The sequence below is a fragment of the Notamacropus eugenii genome, chromosome 7 (genome assembly GCF_028372415.1).
Source record: "Notamacropus eugenii isolate mMacEug1 chromosome 7, mMacEug1.pri_v2, whole genome shotgun sequence".
Classification (NCBI taxonomy): domain Eukaryota; kingdom Metazoa; phylum Chordata; class Mammalia; order Diprotodontia; family Macropodidae; genus Notamacropus; species Notamacropus eugenii.
Window position 1 is genome coordinate 124,500,213 of NC_092878.1, and position 21,547 is coordinate 124,521,759.

The 21,547-nt window shown below is 38.7% G+C and overlaps 2 protein-coding genes across 9 annotated transcripts in view; one reads left to right on the forward strand and one right to left on the reverse strand.

Annotated features, from left to right (window-relative positions):
• The window catches only part of AIMP1 (aminoacyl tRNA synthetase complex interacting multifunctional protein 1), a 61,264-nt gene extending 48,973 nt beyond the window's left edge, over window positions 1-12,291 (reverse strand). Inside the window, exon 1 of the mRNA XM_072625042.1 lies at window positions 11,765-12,291. Coding sequence (XP_072481143.1) covers window positions 11,765-11,766 — 2 coding nt within the window. The 5' untranslated portion in view covers window positions 11,767-12,291. The remainder of the gene's footprint in view (window positions 1-11,764) is intronic.
• Window positions 12,104-21,547, forward strand: part of TBCK (TBC1 domain containing kinase) — a 259,980-nt gene continuing 250,536 nt past the window's right edge. For 6 of the 8 annotated variants that reach the window (XM_072625034.1, XM_072625038.1, XM_072625037.1 and 3 more), the window contains exons 1-2: window positions 12,221-12,359; window positions 20,670-20,911. In XM_072625034.1, coding sequence (XP_072481135.1) covers window positions 20,719-20,911 — 193 coding nt within the window. In that variant the 5' untranslated portion in view covers window positions 12,221-12,359; window positions 20,670-20,718. The other 2 variants (XM_072625035.1, XM_072625036.1) reach the window with 2 other exon arrangements.

Consider the following 21,547-nt stretch of genomic DNA (forward strand, 5'->3'; position numbering starts at 1 on the left):
ACACCTAGCTGCCCCATTTTTCAAATATATTTTGACATTAATGCTAAATGGAAAAAGAAAAAAACAACAAATGAACTACCTCTATACCTGTGTTACAGCTGAATTATTTGTTTAAAAAAATAGTCTGGCATTATACTTATAGTCAGAAGAAAACCCAGGTTGCTCAATTCTCTTTTAAACATCACTTTTACACGTGAAGTAATCCTGTCACTATAGACTAAATTAATCAATTAAATAAGACATTTAGAGTCATATACTTGCCCAGGAAAGCAACATAAAGAAAAAAAAATGGTAAAAATCTTTCGGACAAATTACAATTCCCCTTTCAAATTAAAATGCCTATTACCACTTCATAAACTTATAAAACCCATGGCCCCAAATGTTTGCAAAGAAATGTCCAACCTCAAAGGTATCAGAAATTTAGAGGGATGACACCCATGACTGGCTCAGGATGGGTACACTTTGTTCAAAAGAGAAGAGAGAGAGTAACACAGTACTTTAAGGGACAAAATACAGGAAGCAGGAGCAAAGGCAGTGGAAAGCATTTTATCGAAGATAAACAGAGGAACAACAGAAGCTATTATCATCTGGGGTACACTACAGACTACATAAAAACTGATTTCTCAGTACAATGGAACCATCTAAATTATTAACTCTGAATTTTATACTTGTTCAAATCCATGTGTGAAAGAAAAATTCACTGAACTAGACAGAGTTAACTAAAAATGTAGCAACTCAAAAAAACTCCCACTGTATTCTAGTAATACATACTAAAAATAAATAAATAAAAAAGGCCTCAGTTGATTCTGTAGAAATGAATAGCTCTAAAATTACCTCCATAAATCACTATGATGTGTTTTTCAAGTGAGGCTCCTCAGTTTCTTCATTTTGGCTAAGTCAAAATGATACATTAGGTTACTCTTAAAAATTTTTAACTGCTACATTATCATCAACAGTACCATTTTCCTTAGACAAAGGGAGAGCTCACTATAAAAGAATGGGAAGGAATATCTTTTGCTAGCACTGTCATTTTTCCTCTAACAATCAAGTTTTCTTGGCTAAGTAAATCACCTAATATAAAATATGCTGGCTATTTATCAGACCCCCCCCCCTTTATTCCCTTACAAATCATGAAAAAAAATGATAGTTAATTTTAATCTCTAATCTTTGACATCATTTGAAAGTTGACTGATAAAAAAAAACATCAATTTTCAAAGAAATCACTTGAATGATCTGAAAACAATCAGTATGAGCTATATTCTCATTTCTTTCCCTTAAAAAGTAAGAATTGTTTAATTAACAACTGCATTTAATAATTATTCCGCTCATTAGACATTTCATAAGATATTCAAAATACACCAATTAGTCTTCCACTAAGCTTTTCTTAAATCCAAAAAAGAAATTTAATATTTACAAAATTCAAAAAAACACTTCTAATAAATAGGAAGACGTGCCAGAGTAACCTACAAAACTGACAATTCCAATAGTTCTAAGAATCTTCGATAATTTTTATTGTTTTTATACATACAGCAAAGCATTTTTGGCAAATATAGAGTGTTGTCTGAAAGTATGGAAGTATGAGAAGAAGCTACAATCTAAACTCTTCCAAATGCCATCAGCTCTAAGGAATAAGTTGATGGTTCTTAAAAATCACAAAACAAGCCTCAGTAGCGAGAAGGCAAGATTCAGTTGTGTAAGGAGAAAACTACTTTATTAGCTCTTAGAATCTCTCTTCCCCTAACATTCTTTGGGAATTGTAAGTCAAAAATAGAAGTCCATCAAGTTTTGTATAGTGTTATCTTATCATAATCAATGTCTTTTGGAACTTTAAGAAAATAGGGTAAACTTCAGTGAAGAAAAGCAAACCCCAATCCCTACTTCCTCCCAAAAAAATGGAAAGAAAAGGTGTCACATAAACACTAGAAAAATGCAAATTAGTTTTATATTTTGATTTTAGAAGGAAAAAAGCTAAGACAAACAGATTCATCTCCCTCCCTTAAAAGTTTCCCTTCACTGGTCCATCTAGAGAAGTGGCTTCACAAAAATCATCATCACTGGGAAAAAGGAGGCTACAGCTGAGTGTACTTGGTTTCCTAACTTAACGGCTGGAGATTTAACTCATCTGGAAACAAACGCTGTACATAGGAATGAAGAGACGGAAGATATTACTGCAGGGCAAATAGATAGAGTAGTAGACAGAGTGCTGTCCCTGGAATTTTTAAAGATGCCTCATTTACTTAGGAGCAGTGAGGCCCTTGGACAACTTAACCTCAGGCTCAGTTTCTACAACTGAACTAGGGATAATAATAGTGATTATCTTACAGAATGTTGTAAGAGTCAAATGAGATTAATATTTGCAAAAAGCTTTGCAAACCTTAAAGTATTCTATAAATGCTAGCTACTATATATATAATACAGTTTCAGAATTAAAAGTAACGATTTGGAGGGAAGACAACTTGCTTTTGTAAAAGAGAGGGGGCAATATTCTCTTGAAAGTCAGAAACTTCCACACATGCCAGGTGATGAACCTCTGTCCTAGGACATTACTGATGAAAATATAGGAAGATAATAGTAGGTCTTGCTTCACAAATGGGGCTTCACAGCAGACACCTTTAATTATACGACCATCCTTTTGCATTTTACTTTTGAGTTCTAAACCAAGAATGCTGATCGCTCAGTAACAGTCTAATATGTAATGCAGTGATAATCCTATGGAATAAAGGTTTGCAAGTAATATAAGACCCAATAAAATTGCCTTCAAAGTTCATTTAAAACTTAATGGCAAAGTAAAACGGGAAAAAAAAGCAAACTTTTGCTATGGCATAAAACTCAAAATAGAAGAAACACATGGTATACTGCATATTTATACACGTTGGAAGAAAACTTACTATTGGGAAATTTTTTCTGAGTCATATGATAAAGAACAATTATTAAACATCTGAAAATATGCAGACCTAGGATTCTATTGTAATTAAATCCTAGTTAAATGAAATATAAAATACAAGTAAGAGATGTGAAATGGCTAGGGAGGGGACCACAGAGTCAGTAACACTTGGACTCAAGATGCATTTCCTCTATATACTGGTTGTACATCCCTTAGAAGTCATTTACCCTTAGTGCTGCTGCTTCTTGCAACTAAGACAGGAAGTTGCATGCTAGCTGCTGATGGGTATTGTTGGTAAAGGGAGTTTCCTCATTAAGAGATCCTGAAATCCTGGGTCTGAAACCTCTGAGATGAGTCAGCTCCATCAGAAATAGATGGGTAAGTAGTCTTATTTTAAGTAAAAGATACATCTAAGAAAGGGGGCCAGGAATGTACAGTAGTCTCCTATATTTTAAAATGATCATAAGCCAGGAGTAGCTACCAGGAAAAGGTGAGTGTATCTTCATTATTAAAAATATCAGAAGAGTTAAGTCAACCCAGATCATTTATTAAGCACCATGGGCCAAGCACTAAACTGAGTGTAGTGAATAAGGGAGACCACAGACAGGGAAGACTAATGTCAAGGACAAGCAGTAGGTGGTGTTTTAGCTGAGATTGGAAGGAAGTCCCAGCAGTCTGGAGATAGAAATGAGGAAACTAGTGAGGATGCAGGGGAGTCTGTCATCTTTGGATCACAGTAGGGAAGATTACTCCCCTTATACCTTAGTATAAGACTGGAAAGGCAGAAAAGGGTCAAAGTGATGAAGGGCTCTAAAAGTCAACGATTTTATTTGATCTAGGGGATAACAGGAGGCCACTGGAATTCATTTAATGGAAGGAGGAGGGGCAGAAAGGGGAAAGTGATGTGAACTAATGGGACCCTCAACAAAAAGAATACAAGAGTCAATTTTCCCCCTGCAACCAGACTATTTTCCAACCCTTCTCCTTTTCCTACTACATTTTCTTCTATTTTTTATGCCCTTTGCTTCTAAATAAGCTCATTGTACTGAATATTAGTCTAGGAAGTAAGAGACTTACTTCTAGACCCAGCTTGGACATTAATCTTTAGAATTTATCTAATTTCAAATTAGGTAAATATCTCTGATTTAGACTTTAGGGCAATCACTAGCTGTTGTATGGAGGATGAATTGGAGGGTTACTGATATAGTAGGAAATTGATGAAGGAGATCTTAAGGGTGACTATGAAAAAACAGAAGGAAACAGGAAAAATAGTGTAGAGGTAGAAATGGCATGATTTGGCACCACATGACTGAATCTGGGGGGGTCACAGAGGGTGATGAGTCTAATCTCTGATTCTCAGTTTTTTCATCTCCTATACTGGAATACCTGGCCTTCTCACCTCAGAGAGCTATAATCCATGAAAGTGCTACTTATGTGAGAAAGAAAAACATCTTATGTGGACATATGGCAGAATATCTTCATGTCTGGAACAATGCTTTCTTAAAATAATGAACCATATCTAGGGATAGCTATGTGTAGGGGTAGCCGTCTTCTGAGATACTGTGATGTTTAAAGACAAATGAAGGTAGTAAAATACCCTGGAAACCATCAAGCACTCTAAAGAACTGAAAACTTAAACACAGCTCACAAATATCCCAGATCATAGTGTACTTTATAGTCCACAAACTGCTTTCTTTGTGACACTGGTGTAAAGCAGGTAGTACAAATATTATTATTTCCATTTTACAGCAAACAGAATCAAAGGATAATTAACTTGCCCCTGATTACAAAACCCATGCATGCTAGAAGGAGGTCTTATGACTAATTTGCTTAGTGCTCTTTTCTCCAACCACATCACAATGAAAACCAAGGATAAAATCTATTTGAGCATTCAGTTTTTTGGCACAGTAAAGCTCCATTTATTTGTTACTAAGTTCTAACTGTAGTTTAGTATACGGAGGTGAGAATCTTAAAACTCAAATGAATTCAACAAATCCTAAATGTGAACTCTATGCAAGACACTAGACAGAGACAGATAAATAGGCAAGGAAGCCAAGAGAGAAAGGTGACTTGAGAGACAATTATTGTCCTTAAGGATTCATATGGCCTGAAGAGATTTCCACTCCTAAAGTAACTGGAAAAAAAAGAAAATCATAAACCAAAATTGTTCATATTGGATTTTCTTTCATATCCCATGATATTACTAATGATAATGGTCAATAATTATATGGGGGGAAGATGAGGGACAAAACTGATACATAAAAATCTGAAACACAGCCTATATATTTTTAAATTTGGTGACACCAGAAACCAATTATGTAGATGATTTCCTAGTCTCACAATACTGTCTGTTAGACATTTCAAATAAGACGATCCATAAACATTTCAAACTTAACATGTCCAAAACAAAACTCCTTATATTTCTCCAGGAAACTCACTGTTCTTCCAGACTTCCCTATTTCTGTCAATGGCACAATCATTCTTTCAGTATTCCAAGTTTACGATACCTCAGAATTATCCTGAACTCATCACCCTCTGTGACCTCCCAGATTCAATCATGTCATTCCTACCTCTATACCATCTCTATGTCTTCTTCTCTTTATTCACAGTCACCATTTAGGTAAGATTTCCACCACCAGTTTCCTACTATACCAACAGTTCCAATCCATCCCCCATAGAGCGGCTAGCGATCATCCTAAAGCCTAAATCTGACCATGTCACTTAGCCACTCCAATTCTAGTGGCTCCCCTATGGCCTGTGATATCAAACACAACCTTTTGTTTAGCTCTTTAAGCCTTTTACAATGTAGCCCTAGATTACCTTGCCAGCTTCAGTACACATTACTTCCCTTCCCCTCACTCTGTAGTTCAGTCAAACGGGCCTTCTGGCTATTCCCCAAGCCTGGAATGTGTCACTTCCTCCCCTCTATTTAAGACTCACACTAAGTACCACCCTGGCTGCTACTTCACTTACTTCACTAAATATTTATTTTGTACTTATTTTATATCTATGTACCCCAAAAGGGTTACAGAACAAGGGAAGCAAAGGACCTCAGAGGTGATCCAGTCCAAACTCCCCATTTTATAGATGAGATGAGGACCGGGATATATAATTTGCTCCAGAACACACTGGTAGCAAACAGAAGGCCCAAGATTTGAACCCTAGTCCTTTGACTCCAAAGATAGAGCTTTTCCATTTTCTTCTTAAAATTTATTTTTATTTTGAACTTAACAAAAAACAAACAAAATGGATATTTCCATGTATACAGTAGAACAGAAAGAGGACTTTCATAAAACTTCACTTCTCTATTATATAAATCAATACCAACAAACATTTATGTCAGGGAATGTACTAAGTGCTGGGGATACTAAGAAAAGATGAAAACATCATCTCTGCCTTCAAGGAGCTAACATTCTAATGGGGGGAAAGTGAAAATGAGAGTACACCTCAAAGGAAAGAGAGGGAGACAGGGAACTGACTAATGAGGAAAGGTCCCGTGCAGAAGGTAAGATCTGTGCTGAGTCTTAAATGAAGCCTGGAGACTAAGAACAGAGAAAAGTCACTTAAGTGCAACCTATAGCTGTTCAGCCTACTGACAAATCTTTCTGGCCTTTCTTGACTGGCTCCATAAAACTTTTCCTTTCTTTTCTTCTTTTTTGTGCTTCCCCACTCTTGGCTCCACACCTTCTTACTGATCCCCTCGTTATAAAAATAAATAAAACAAAAACAATTCTTTGAACAAATATACATTGTGAAAGAAAGAAAATTGCCACATTGGCAGTATCGGAAAACACGTCTTGTTCTGCATCTAAGTCCATCACCTGTCAAAGTGGGGTTAAGCATGCTGAATTTTCATCTTCTAGAATTGTAGCTGGTCACTTTATTAATTAGAATTCTCCATGGTCTTCTTCGGCAACAAAGAACAAACACAAACAACCAGAATTCTAAAGTCATTCAAAGCTGTTGCTTTTTTTCCCTCAATATTATAACAAACTTATTTTCATGCTATTATGAGAAACTCTGAATTACTTTATACAGACCTTCAGAGATTTATCCGAAATTTTTCATCTTAAGGACCAATAATACTCTACTTACATTCATGCACCATAATTTAGTCACTTCTCAATAAATAGCATCCCCTTTGCTTTTTATAATAAAGAGAATTTTTAAAAATATATTTGAATGTATAGATCCTTATCCTTATCTGATTTCTTTGAGGTTATCAGTCCAGCAGTAGTATCACTGGGTCAAAAGGATGAATAGTTTAAGGAGTTGGGGGTACATTGCATCCAGAATGGCTGGATCAAGTCATAGCTCCACCAATAGTACCTTTTACTCTGTAATCATCTTTGCCACCTTAGTTGAGTATACAGTGAAACCTATCGTTTTAACTTGCATTTAGAAAAATGATTAGAAAATCATTAGCTATTTGAAGCATTTTTCTTATGGTTGTCTGATAACCAAGATTTCTTCTTTTGAAAACTACCTATTCATATTTCCTGACTGTACAGTATATTAGAGAAATGTGCAGCAAAGATTTTTTCTAGGTCATCTTTTCTTTCTAATTTTAACTGGATTGGTTGTGCAAAAATGTTTTAATTTCATATGATAAGAATTGTTCACTGTATCTTCTACGTTTCTCTTTATCCCTTTTTAGTCATGAACTTTTATCCACTAATCCAAAAGATCATCTCTTTCTTGCTCCTCTAATATGCTTATGTCATCCTTCATGCCCATGTCATGTATCCATTTAGTGCTTTCTCCTCTCTCTCTCTCAAGTGAAGGGAATATATCCTCTTTACATCTTCAATATGCCTTAGTTCTTATCCTTAAACAACTAATAGCTACTTGATGGCAGGAACTACTGCATTCAGCACCTTCCACGTACCTGGTAATACTGTGACCACTCTTTATATCTCACTGACACTTCACCCAATAATGTAGCTCACAGACCATCCACATCTCCTACTGTGCATGATTCCTGTCCACGCCCCCTTGTCAGTTTGGCACAGGCCTGCCTATGTTCCTCACAACATAGCACTGATACCGATGGAGCACCTGGTCTGCTAGGCCTAACATTCATCACATTACCAGTTTTTCATTTTGTACCATGTTTCTTTGACAGCATTCCTTACACCACCTCTCCAGGCTAATTCTTTATTTCTAAATGTATTTCAGCCTCCTCACATCCATTGGATATTTCTCCATTTTTTTCTGGATGACACTCTCATTGTCTATTTGTAGAGTCTGTCCAAGACTAAGAGAAATGGAATCTCTTATTTTGATGTCTATTATTTTCAAAAGGTATCCAATTGAACATGTAACATATGTATATATAAAAATGCACATATGGATAATACATATGAATTTGTATATAAATACATGCTTAGATGTGAATATCATAGAATGGATAAAAGGAATTCTTAATCCACTTGGTTTTTCCTGTATGGACAAACAGGCTAATTCTTTTAAACAACTGTTTTCTCATTTAGATTGTTTTGCAATATTTACTAGGTTGGTACAATCATCAAGATGTCATTAGAAAACAAGAACATTTGGAGGACCTCTCTGTAAGAGATCTCTTAGCTGCTAAGATAAGTATGAATGAACAAAAAAAAAAAATTATTAAGCACTTAACTAAGTCTAAAGTACTGGTTGGGAATAGCAAGAGAAAATTGGAGACAATTCAAGCACTCAAGGAACCTACACCCTAATGCAGGAGATATTATATTGGAGGTTTCAGGTACAAATCAGATGGAAAAGATCCCATGGTCCTTAAAAGACAGTAGCAAAGCAGATGATAATGCACTGTCTTAAACATTATTTCCACTGATAAAAATAAACTAATCATGTCCATTTCTGTTGTTGAAGCATTTGATGTTGCCACGGTTGTGGGACCTACTAGCTTCCAATCCATAAGGGTTGATTCCGGAGATGATTATTGAGGGGGCTGGGACAGAATTAGGGTGTTCTGTACTGGACTGTTGTCCCCAAAGCTCTTGGGCTTAGGGTCCTAGGCTGGATAGAGAGAGACATTTCTTCTCTGTCTGAAGTTTTTGACACTGCAGATCCCTTCCCCTATTAATTTTCCCCCAATACTGATCTTGGCTACTTCTCTGATTTGTCTGACTATTCCTTCTTAGTCTCTTTTGCTGGATTATATTCCATCTCCACCTCTGCCAATTCCTCCACTATGCAGGGGAGCACATATATCTCAGAAGTTCTGCTCAGGGGCTTCTATATTCCCTCTTGGTAAGCTTATTAGTCCCTATGAATCCAAACTCCAAACTACGTATATAGCCCCCATTCCCTAGGTTCCAGTACTGTATCACCAGTCATCTCCTAGACACCAACTCCATGCCCTTTACACATCTCAAACACAGGATGTCTAAAATATGTTAGTACTGTTCTCCATAAACTCATTCCTCTTCCTAACCTCCCAGCTTCTGTTAAGGATATCTCTTCTGAACAACTGCCACAACCACTATAAAAAATATTAGACATACTAATAAATAATTCACTATGAACATATGTATTAATCTTCTTTTTTTTTCCTTTCATTTATGCTTCATAACCAATGAGTGCTCTCCACTCATAAGATGCTTTCATCTCTCAGCTCCAGGCATTTTCACTGGCTGTATCTCATGCCTGGAATGTTCTTCCTCCTCATCTCTACCTCCCAGTTTCCTTCAAGTCCTAGCTAAAATTCCACCTTTTACAGGAAGCCCTTCCTACAAGAATGGAGGATCACAGCTAAGTTGAAAGTCTGAAGGACTGAGCATGGTGTTGTCCTAGATAGTGATAGGGAGGCTGGGGATTTGGGGATGATTTAGGAGGAAAGATAATGAGTTCAGTTTTGGACATGTCAGATCTAACAGATCTAAGTAACATCTAGTTCAAGATGTCTGAAAGGCAGTTGGGAGATGAGAGACTGGAGGGTAGCCGAGAAGTCCGAGCAGGATGGGAGATCAGAGAGTTGGTAATTAAATTCATGGAAACTGATAAGATCACTAAGTTCGTGAAGTAGCATGGTACCTTCCCTTTGTTCATTATTTCCTACCTATGCTGCATGTAGTTTTTTGTACATAGTTGTTTGAATGTTGTCTCCCCTGTTAGATTTTGTGCTCTCAGGGTAAGGTAACTTTTGCCCCTTTTTGTGGCCCCAGAACTTATCAAGTACTTAGTGACTGATCGCCAAAGCTCTGGCCTTCATCACCTTTTGCTGTGTTATTCTAATAGTTTAACTGTTCTTCCCTGACTCCCATGTTCAAAAAGCTTCTAATAATTTAACTGTTCTCCCCTGACTCCCATGTTCAAAAAGCTTCAATGGCTCCTGATTGCCTCCAGGACAAAATACAAACTTTTCTGTTCAGTATTCAAGTCTTTCACAACCTAGCTCTAACAGATTTTTCCAGTCGAATTTCATATTACTTCCTTTCCACTCATTCTGATCCAGAGAAGGTACTTAAATACATGCTTTTTCACTCATTCCAACTGTCTTACTGGTGATCACCCATATTCAACTTGATTCAGTCCATCCCACTGTTGTCTCTGTCTAAGTGGCTCTTGTGGTTTGGAGTACTCTCCCACCTGACCTTAGCCTCAAAATCAGGGCTCACAGTGGTTAGCAACAGATGAAGGTCCCCTTTATAACTACAATTTCCATCAGCACCCTTTCTTTCACTAAATTTCTTTGTATTCATTCATATGAAACCCTTTTCCTTCACCTACCCAGAGGATAGGACTGTGCCAAGCACAAATAATAGGTGGTTAACAATCCTTCAGTGAATATGCCTTGTGCCTGGCACATCAATAAATACTTAATATTTACTGACTCACTAATTAAATTCAGCACTGCATTGTAATTGGGAGAGGAAGACCTTGTCATTTAACCTCACAGTTTCCCAGGTAATTCCAACATACTAAGTTACAGATCTTTGGAGAAAACTGTCAGTAGTAGAGATAATAAACACAAAGGAGTGTTACAAACAGCAACGATCAATGTCATGAAACTACAAACTCCTACATTCTGAAATGCTATTTTCAGCAGAGGAGACTGAAAGCCCTTTCTTTTCCAAGTAGAAAACTAAACCTCTCGGATTTTCTTCATTCCACAACTTCAAACACGGATCAGCATAAAAAGTCATAAGCCTTGCAATAATGTGTACAAGGTAGGGCAAAATTTTTATATAGCAAGGAAAATTAGTATACAATAGACATTTTCATATTAGAGCAAAGAAAAGTTGGGACCATCTGTCGCCTGAAAATGAACAAGCATTAAGTCTCACACTTATATATGCCAAGGATTGCGCTACATCCAACACAGAGGGGGTGGGAGGAGAAACCAATTACAAAAATGAAACACCACCACTTACCAACACCTCAATGTACAAATACCTTTTTCCTCCAATCCATAAGCCTTACCCAATTAGATAAAAATGAACACCTCTGACAACCTTAAGGAATGACGAAAACGACTACTTTAGGGAAACTTAAACGGAAAGGGAGTACAATGAGAACAACATTCACGGTAATAACGACATCGTAAACAACTCTGGCAGACCCAAGAGCTCGGGTCAACGCCTATGAAGCACCAAGCATGTGCCAGGCTTTCTGCGGGGGTGGGGGTCGTTGGGGACACAAACGTCAAGGCTTAGAGACGAGAAGGCACCCTCTTCTTCTTTAAGGAAGGGTCCCTGCCGCCCCCGGAGTCTACTCGGACCTAGGCCGCGACTCCTAAACTTCTTTTGGGACCCCAGCCTCCCTGACACGCGTGGTCCCTGGAAGGCCCCGAGTCAGGCTCGTCTGGTCCTTCTGGTCCCGGGGGAAGGCTCACGACCTCCCACAGAACCCCCGGCAAGTGTTCGGGCTTCTACTCACATGAACCAGGAGAGGCCGAGCAGCCCCGGCCGCCGACGTCGCCACAGCCGCCGGCAGAAGAACCGAGTGAGAGAGCGAACAACGCGACGGCGCAGAGGAAAGACCCCAAGCAGGGCTGCCTAAGCCGATCGCCTGCGGGATCCCCCCTCCGAATTTAGAACTGATACTCCTTTTGCCCTTCTCTCTGTCTCTGTGCCTCTCTCCAGTTCTAGCTCCCCAAGCACTTTTCCAAAGCTCGACCTTCCGCCTCACAGTTTTGCTCCCGGACGCGCAGGCTCTGGGATAGACAGCTCGCAGTGCGGTCTTTCAAGGGTAGGGAGTCGCGCGGTTGATGACGTCAGAGGAAAAGGAACGTCGCGGGACCGGCGCGGCTGAGCTGTCAGAGAGAAGGAGGGAGGGAGGGAGAGCGGATAGGGGCTCAGGCACGCGCACGCGCTCCCGGCAAGGTTCGGAACCTGGCACGTGCGCCCGGCGCACCTGGGGAAGGGGGTGGGGGCGGCTCGTGGCAGATTTGAAGCCCAGAGGCCCGCGCCTGGGACCGGCCCGGAGCAGCTGCGGCCCCCCAGCCTGCCTGCAGCCCCTGGCCCCGCGGCAGGTACTCCGAGCTCCTCACTTTGCGTCTCGCCCTTGTGTCGCCCAGGTGGGACAGGTCAGGGGTCAAGGGCAGGATGAGGTCACTCCCCTTCCCCTTTCTTCCTTATCCTGAGCAGCCCAGCAGTCCAGTAGGGAGCAGACCCCAGAAGCCACTTAATCCGGCCTCCCTCGTTTTACAGCTGAGGAAACTGAGGCCCGAGGAGTAATTAAGTAACTGGCCCAAGGCCACCCAGGCAGAATTGGAACCCAGGTCCCACACTTACAGAGCCCTTCCGTTGTTTCACTCTCCCCAGCTACAGGGCAGGTAAAGCACACCTTTACCTGGTCTCTCTGCACTTGTACAGAACTTTGAAACATAATGAGCCCTTTTTCAGGGAGCGGTTTTCCTGTGTTACAAAGACGTCTCCTTTCGGCTCAGACCTTGGGATCCTCTCTTATGTGACCTTGGGGTATGGGGCCCTTTTGTGCAGAAAGTGGAGGGAATGCTGCTTTCAATGAGATCTGCCACGGGCTTCATGTTTAAGGGAGTATGGTGTCAAGACAGGTTTTTAGAGAAAGGCCCAGTGAAATTAACGAGATGTCAGTTTCCATGCTTATTTCAACGGGAGAGCTCAATCGAGCGTTTTGTTTTTTTTTTAAGGATCTACCCTATGTTAGATACTATGTTTTCAAAGACCTTGCGTTCTACTATGTTACAATGTGTTCACACCTTACAGTAAATACTGGGTGCGTAGGAAAGCACTGTACCTTGATAGAGTAGGAAAAAGAACAGGAGGGAAGGGGGGAAAGAAAGAGAGACAGACACTGGGAGGAGAGAGAGAGAGAGAGGGAAGGAAAAACAAACAGGGATAGAGGGAAAGAGAGGAAGAAAGAAGGGGGAGGGAGAGAGAAAAAGAAGGGGACAGAGAAAGGAAAGGAGGGGGAAGGAGAGAGTCTTTCTAGGCTTGGAGCATGCAAAGGCAGGAGGAGATAGCTGATCTTTTAAGAGGAACAGGAAGTAGGCCAATTTGGCTGGATTGTAGTGTGCGTGTAAGGAGAGTAGTGTATAATCAAGGCTGGGAAGGTAGGCTAGAGACAGACCATGAAGCCCAGCCAAGCAGTTTTCATTTTATCCTGCAGGCATTGGGGAGCCATGGAAGTTTCTTGAGTAGGGTGGAGTGATATGGTTATTTGATCTGAACTTTTAGAATATCACTTTGGCAGATGTGTGGATGCTTTGGAAGGGGATAAATCCGGAGTCAGGAGGCCAGCTGGAAAGCTATTACAGTGATCTAGATGAGAATTGATTCCAGCCTGATGGAGAACTGGTGTCAGGGATATTGATGAAGTGAAATCAACATCACCTGGTTTGTTTCCTTTCTTAAAGTAAAACTAGCATATCTCCATGGTCCCCTCTGAGCTTAATGTTTTCTTACACATTCATAATCTCATCTACCTGCTTTTTTTTAAACATCTTTCTTTAAACATCTTGTGCTTTATTCTCTTTTCAAATTTTTTTTATTCTATTTGTTTTCCATGTTCTACAATCACTTCCATATATCTTAGATGTTTTTCCCCTCCCCACTCCCTTCCTGAAATGGCATGCATTTTTATATACATTTATATAAATATTTATATATTTTATAGCCTATTTTTATGTAGGTTCTACACATACATTCCTATTAAATACATTTTCACCTTAGTCATGTTGCATAGAAAAATTAAAATGAATGGGAGAAATCATAAAACAAAACATAATACAAAGAAAATGGTCTACTTCATTCTGTGATCAAATTCCATAGTTCTTTCTCTGGATGTGGAAGGCATTTGGCCTTAAGAGACCATTGGGAATTTTTAAAGTCCTTGTATTGCAGTGAAGCTCCCTTCCTTGTGTTTTTTTCTCGTTGGAATCCACTGGCCACTCCTAACATCTTTGTGCCTACATATTTGTTTTTTGAAGGTCTTGGGGGGGGTGGTGGGAGAAATTAATATATAAACATAATTATAGTCCTATGCAAAACTGTCAAGTAATGAAAGTTTCTCTGCTTAGAAAGTAATTTGACTACAGGACCTATTTAACCTTAAAGTTTCAACTTCACTGTAGAATATTTTGTTTTTAAAAGAATATTAAAGGCAAAGGGCAGTACTTAACCTGAAAGCATAAATTTCTGCCTGATGAATTTGAGGCTGAAGCACCTGGATGAGTGATATTTAGAGATAGGTACCTGTCACCATCATCTCTTAAGTCAGTTCATGTAGAGGACCTTATACTTCATTTTCATGTATGTTTTTCCTGGCTAGAATCATTCAGGGTTGCATAGGAGATAGTAGATTTGTGGTTGAGGTGAGACTTTCAAGCATTTTAATGGCAGTGGAGTTTGGTGGTTAGAATGTTGGAGTTGAGAAGATCTGGGTTCTGTGCCATCAGGTATTAATCAGCTATGTGACACCCTGGGGCAATTCAGTTAACCTTCTCTGTTCCTCACTTTCCTTATCTGTAAAATAAAGATGAGGGACTCAGTGGCCCTTCCAGCTCTGAATTTTATGACTAAATCACTCACTTTACAGATGGGGAAACTGAGTGAATTTAATTTCATTTATTTTCCGAAAGTCACATAGCTAGTTAAATAGTAGCAGAGACAGACTTTGAACCAAGATAATTGACTCAAAACCCAGCCCTTCTTCCAATATACCAAGGGATCTCACAGAACTGATTTAGAAGTATTACCTTTCACAAATTTGCCACCAAATGGCACTGTACTTCTAGTGGCCATCTTTACCTTTCTACTCATTTTCTCATATATTTTGACGAGGAGAGAGAGAGAGAGGGAGAGAGGGGGAGGGAGGGAGAGAGACAGAGAGAGAGAGAGAATCTCCAAAGCCATAACTGAGTCACTTTTGGGAAAGGAAACAGATCTGGGATATTTCACATGAAGTGAGAAGTAATATGCTTTGACAACTTGCTGGATGTTACTAAGGAGACAAAAAGAGGAAGTCAGAGATGCCTCTAAAAGTACAATGTCTAGGGAAATTAATTGGTGCTTGCAGGGGGTAACATTTAGGCATAATGAGTAAGTTCTTTAAATGTGATACTTAGACTTACATTTTGAATTCATTTAATTGTTCATCATTGTAATCTTCATTTAATAAACATTTATTAAGCACTTAATAGGCGCAAGGGGGCATAAGACACTGGTCCCTGTTCTCTTTTGTTTTATGTAAACTACTGTTCTCAGTGAAGAGGCTTGGGAGTCCCTCCCACTCCAGCCACCCACCTCAAATTTATGTTTCCTTTTCCCAGTTAGGCCAGTTAAATTCCTTCTTGATACAGTTTAAATTTTTCAGAAAATTGGGGAGAACTTGACTTTTTTCAACATTTTTATGGTTACTTTTTCTTTATTTTGTCAAAAGATCTAAAGATGAAATGGTTAGAAGAGCAATTCGTATCTGTTTGATTAACAATACTTTCTTCATTGAATAAGAGAAGGCTGGAGAACAAATCAATCACTAAAGTACTTCTTGTTTCTGCCACTAGATACAGACTTTTGGAGAGTAGGAATCGCTTCAGTGTTTGTGCCTGTTACCCCATTTAGCACAGTGTAATCCCACTGTAACCACTTGGCACAATGCCTGACGCATAGTAGACCCTTAATAAATATCGACTGATTGGTTCTCCCTAATGAGTTTGTTTGAATCAAATACATCGATTATTAGGAATTGCTGAAGCCAAAAGATACAATCCAGAGTTCCTCCCTGACCTGATATTTAGCAGTTGCTAAAACTAATTTGGGAGCTTGGTATATACTTACTAAGCATCTCAAGATGTGGCTGTCTAGTTGTAGCATCATCATCGCCATCTCAGAGACAGAAGAGGTCCTTGTATTGAAATGCAAGTGGGTAGAGATGTGAGGACCTCATAGTGGGAGAAGAATTGTGGAAAGAAGTTAAACTGAGACAGGTGATTCCTAACCTGTAAATCACCAGGCAGGAATCTGTAGCTGTCTAAATTCACTTCAGTTCAGCCTCTTCTATGTGTACCCACTATACCTACCCCCTATTTCCTTCCTCCCCCGCCCCCTGCCCCAGCTTACATTCATATTTTAGATGCCAAGCAGAAAACTTCCACCTAAAGACCAGAATCTCTTCCTAACTATTGAGGCTGAAAAAAAGAGAAAGAAGCTAGGTATATACAGAAAACATCACTTCTACTTTTACTATAATTATTTGTCTCTCTCTGTGTGTACACATATACATGGGACTTCTTTCAGGTCCCTGAAACCTCCCTGATTCCCCCACCTCCACCCCAATTGTTAGTGCCCTCTCTTCAAATCATTTTATATTTACTTCTCTTTGTGTCTTTTGTGCCTCTCACCCCTGCCCCCAATAACGTGAGCACTCTTAGGGCAGGGACTGTTTCCTTTTTTGTCTTTGAGGCCCTAACTTTGCTGAGTTCAGATAAATATTGAAGGAATTAAATTTTTCTGTCTATCAATCATGAAGTGGCTGCCTTCACAGAAGTCAAGTTTTGGAAACATACTGACCATATCCTTGGGCAAGTCAACTTCTCAATTCTCTTAAGCAGTTTTATAAGTTGCACAGAGAGTGCTGACTTATATTGGTATAAGGATCTATTCTGTGAAGTTTGGATTCAGTCAGAGGGGACCTAGACATGTAGTTTAGAGGCCAAAGGCTCCTTACCCCTAGATAGGGTAATTTTTATTCCTGGAGTTCCCTATACCCATAGTGTCTTGAAGTTATGACTTGAGGGCCAGATTTGGCCCTGCTGACTGCCCTATGCCAATGAAAGCACAGGTTTTTGTACTACAGGTGCCAGGGACTATTCTAGGTTCTGAGTGTACAAAGACAAAATGAAATAGTTCCTTCTCTAAGGAGCTGACATATTGGGGAGATAAAAAACTTAAGTAAATAAGCACAAGTAAATTCAAAGAAACATCAAATGGTTTCAAGCATGAGAGGGTAAAAATTGCTTGGGGGACAGGGAAAGGTTGGAAAGGGTATGGCATCAGGGTTGAACTTTGAAAGGATTCTGCTATGATGGAGATTTGGAAAAAGTGCCTCCTAGACATTTATTTATACAGAGACATGGAGGGAGGAGATGAAATATTTTATATGGGAATAGTGAGTTGGGCACTGCCAATAGGAAATGATGATAAGCTTACAATTTTATCGCATTTACATGTTATTGTTGCCATTTTATGGATGAGAAAATCGAGTCTGGAAAAAGGTGAAGTAACTTGGTCGTTGTCACACAACTAATAATTGGTAGAGTTAGGACTCAAATCTACTTCTAAATGTAGGGTCATGTTGTTATGGGAATTTTTTATTTCTTTTTTTTTAAATTATTATTCAGGGCTCAGGGCCATTCCTCCTGCATCTTTTGGTTAACTGAAAGCCTGCCTGTTGTTAACATTAACCTTACCTGACCAAAACCTGTCCCCTGAGTTGTGAAAATTTACTCAAGGCTTTAAACATTCCTTAGATAAAAAAACCCTAGAAAGATTTTCCAGGTCATTGGCAATATGTAATCGCTTCTTTTTTGTCTATTTGTGAATCACCTAAATATAGTTTAACCTATAATCTGATTTAGTTTACCTATAGTTAGTTTGACAAAGTTTGTTTCCTTGGGGAATGTAGGAGCTTATGATTCTTTTTTAAGTTTCTTCAGCTTTCATGATATTGAAGGAAATCTGCTATTATGAATCTGCATTTTCCTTAACTTTTGTGTCATAAGAGGAATGTACAAGAATTACTTATCTGTCTCAGAGATGTAATTTTGCCTACAAGTAACCTTGTTAGAATGAATCCTAACTCAGGTTGATTCTCTGATGCCTGAACCTGTGTTTCAGCATAATAATAAAAATTGAGTTTTTACTTCTGTGATTTTTGCATTGTGGTAAATGTATTTTGGCAGCAGTTACCTACTACATGAGCCCAGAGAGGAGATATTTCTTCTAATAACAATGTTCTTTCCTTCTTGTCTTTTTGTAATTTTTCAGCATCTTCTTCTTACATCTTACTTCCACCTTTCTCCTTCATTCACTCTTTAATCCAGTGGCACAGGCCTCTTTGCTCCTCATCTCCATTTAACTGGTTCCCTGCTTTCCTTAAGGTCCCAGTTAAAATTTCACCTTCTATAGCAAACCTTTCCCAATTTTTCTTAATTCTAGACCTTCCCTCTGTTGATTATTTCCAGTTTGTTCTGTATATAGGTTATTGTGAGCTCAAGAGTAGGGATTGTTTTCTGCTTTTATATCTTTCTATCCCTACCCACAACTCAGTTCGGTGCCTGACACAGTATTGATTAACTGTAGCTGCTTGATAAATGCTTATTGACTGACTGTTCAGTTGTGTAAGCCTGCTAGGTACCCCTAAATTGATCTTCCTGGAGCAGGCTTGGGGGTGGGAAGTTTTGTGGTTGATGGCACTTGAAAACTTGTGTAAACCTCCTCAGTTTTTTCCATTAAGTAATTCATATCTTGTGGCTATGCCACATAACTCTTTTTCTCCAGACCTGAAAGAACCTGGACTTATGGACCATTGTAGGAGGTCAGAAGCTGCTGGTTAAAGAGTTAGAATCAATCAGTCAACATGCATTCATTTATTACATGCCCCTGAGAACTTAGAGATCATCTCAGCCAATATCATTTCACAGATGAGGAAACAGAAGCTCAGACTGAGGTTAACTGAATTGCACCGGGTGATGTAAATAGCAGTTATCACAGATTGCTTGCCATCTTGGGGGGGAGTAGGGAGAAAAAGTTTGAAACTCAAAAATCTTGTAAAAGTGAATGTTGAAAGCTTTCTTTACATGTAATTGGAGGAAAAAATACCATAATTGAAAAGTAATGATCAGAACTAGTGTCCAAGCCCAGGTCTTCTGATTCCAACTTAAGTGGGCCCCCCCCCCTCCCCACTGATGGTACCACACTCCACTGAGGTCTTAGGATATTTATTCATTCATTCATCCACTTTCACCAGTGCAATTTAAGTATAATTTATGTAAGAGATACATCTATCTCTTTTTGGATATGATTACATTAATCAGGCAGTGAATGTTCAGGAAGAAAGGAAGAAAATAATTTACTCTTAACTTCCAAAATGTTCATTCTTCATTTTTTTCTTGTTAAAAAAAAGTTTTCTTATAAAAAAATGACTTCACATATGAAAAGTGCTCTATAAACCTTAAAGCACATAAAGCTTGTTATTATTATTAGAGTAAGACCTTTTTTGAAATGTAAGTTTCCCAGAGAATCCAAAGCACTATTATGATTTTAAACATAACCTAACATTATATTCTAGCTAGTACACATGAAAATATCTGCATGTTAAAAGGATAAACCATCTACTGTAAAAATTTTAGGATGTACATGGGAGTGATGATGAGTAGGAATTTCTAATAAAGTTTATAAATTCCCTTTAACTTTTGTATGTCAGGTTTTGAAAATGTCTTAGTAGGTCAGAAGGCTTAAATTTGAATTTATGGTAACATTAATGGGTCTTTTGATGCTCTTTAATTCTTTTATTAAGCAAAGTTGAGTTTCTTTGATTTTCTAAAACTTTTACCCTCAATTTCATTACTGAATTTTGTAGGCGTTTTTATTAAATGTTCTTGATTTGCTTTCTTTTCAAAGGAATGAAAACATTTAGGTGGTCTTTGTGTCATGCGTGCCTGACTCTTTATGACCCTGTGGACCATACTGTCCTTGGGGTTTTCTTGCAAAGATAATGGAGTGGTTTGCTATTTCCTTCTCCAGTAGATTAAGGCAAATAAAAGTTAAGTGACTTGTCCAGGGTTACACAGGAAGTGTGTGAGGACAGATTTGAACCCCACACCCAGATATAGCTCAGTGCTATATCCACCGAGCCGTCTAGCTGCCTCCTTTTGGATAGATCTTTAATGATTCTAGAACATTCAGTTCTCTGATTATTCAAAAATCAGCCTACATGAGGACTCAATATTGATGATACAGGGCCTTACAAATAGTAGGCCCTTATTAATCAGTGTTTGTTGGATTGAATTGGATGTCATCCTTTATTATTTTTGTGTTGCTTGAATATCTTAGGCAAGTCTTAGTTCTGAGATTGTTTTGTTTGACTATTGTTTTCAGTCTTCAAAATTCTCTTGGAAGTTTAACTTTTATATTTTATCTACAAAGTGTATAGTTTTGATATTTGTAACTTGTATAGAAATTAAGTCAGTAAATCAGCTAGCATTTATTGAGTACCATTTATTTGTTAGGCATTGTGCTGGGCACATTTGAAAACAATAGTATACTTGGTTTTGAGATTTCCAATTTCTTTTGTTTTATAGTACTGTCCGGCATTTTTACTGAACGTGAGCAATCAGAAGAAAGAGAAAAATGTTTCCTTTGAAGGATGCAGAAATAGGTGCCTTTACCTTCTTTGCTTCTGCTCTGCCACATGATGTTTGTGGAAGCAATGGCCTGCCTCTGACCCCTAACTCCATCAAAATCTTGGGACGCTTTCAAATCCTCAAGACCATCACCCATCCTAGACTTTGCCAATATGTGGACATTTCGAGGGGAAAACATGGTAAGTGCACATCTTCTGTCTCCCCATTTTCATGAAAATTAACTTTGCCTTTGGGAATATTTCTTACAAATTCATGGAAAGGGATGGGCACTGGTTTTGTCATTTCATTGTTATAAGGACCTCTCAGAAGAGGAAGATCTCTCTTCCAGTGCAAGTTAGCCCCTGCAACTTTTAGTCTTCAAGAGATCAGTGACCTGCCTAGGATGACACAACCAGTGTATTTCAGAGATGGGACTTGAACTCAAGTCTTCCTGGCTTTGAGGTCAGCTCCCTATCCACTGGAACACTATGTCTCTGTACAAGCAATTTTTCATAGAACAATGTTACTATTACCTTACCTATCTAGTTATCTTTTTGTGCTTCTTTTAAAGGTGTTTTCATTTCTGTTTATTTAATGATTCTTAGATATCCTTGTAGCATAGGGTAATGATAATAGCTATCTTTGTAGGCTTTAAAGTTTACAAAGTCCTTTAATTTCATTATCTCATTTGATCTCCCAGAGTATCCCGTCAGATAAGTAACCAGGAGTACAGGTGTTATTATGCCCATTTTTTCAAATAAAAAAGTGGCCTTAGTAAGATACTTTCCCCATGTCATTTAGCTTGTAAGTGTTAGAAGTGGGATTTGAATTCAAGT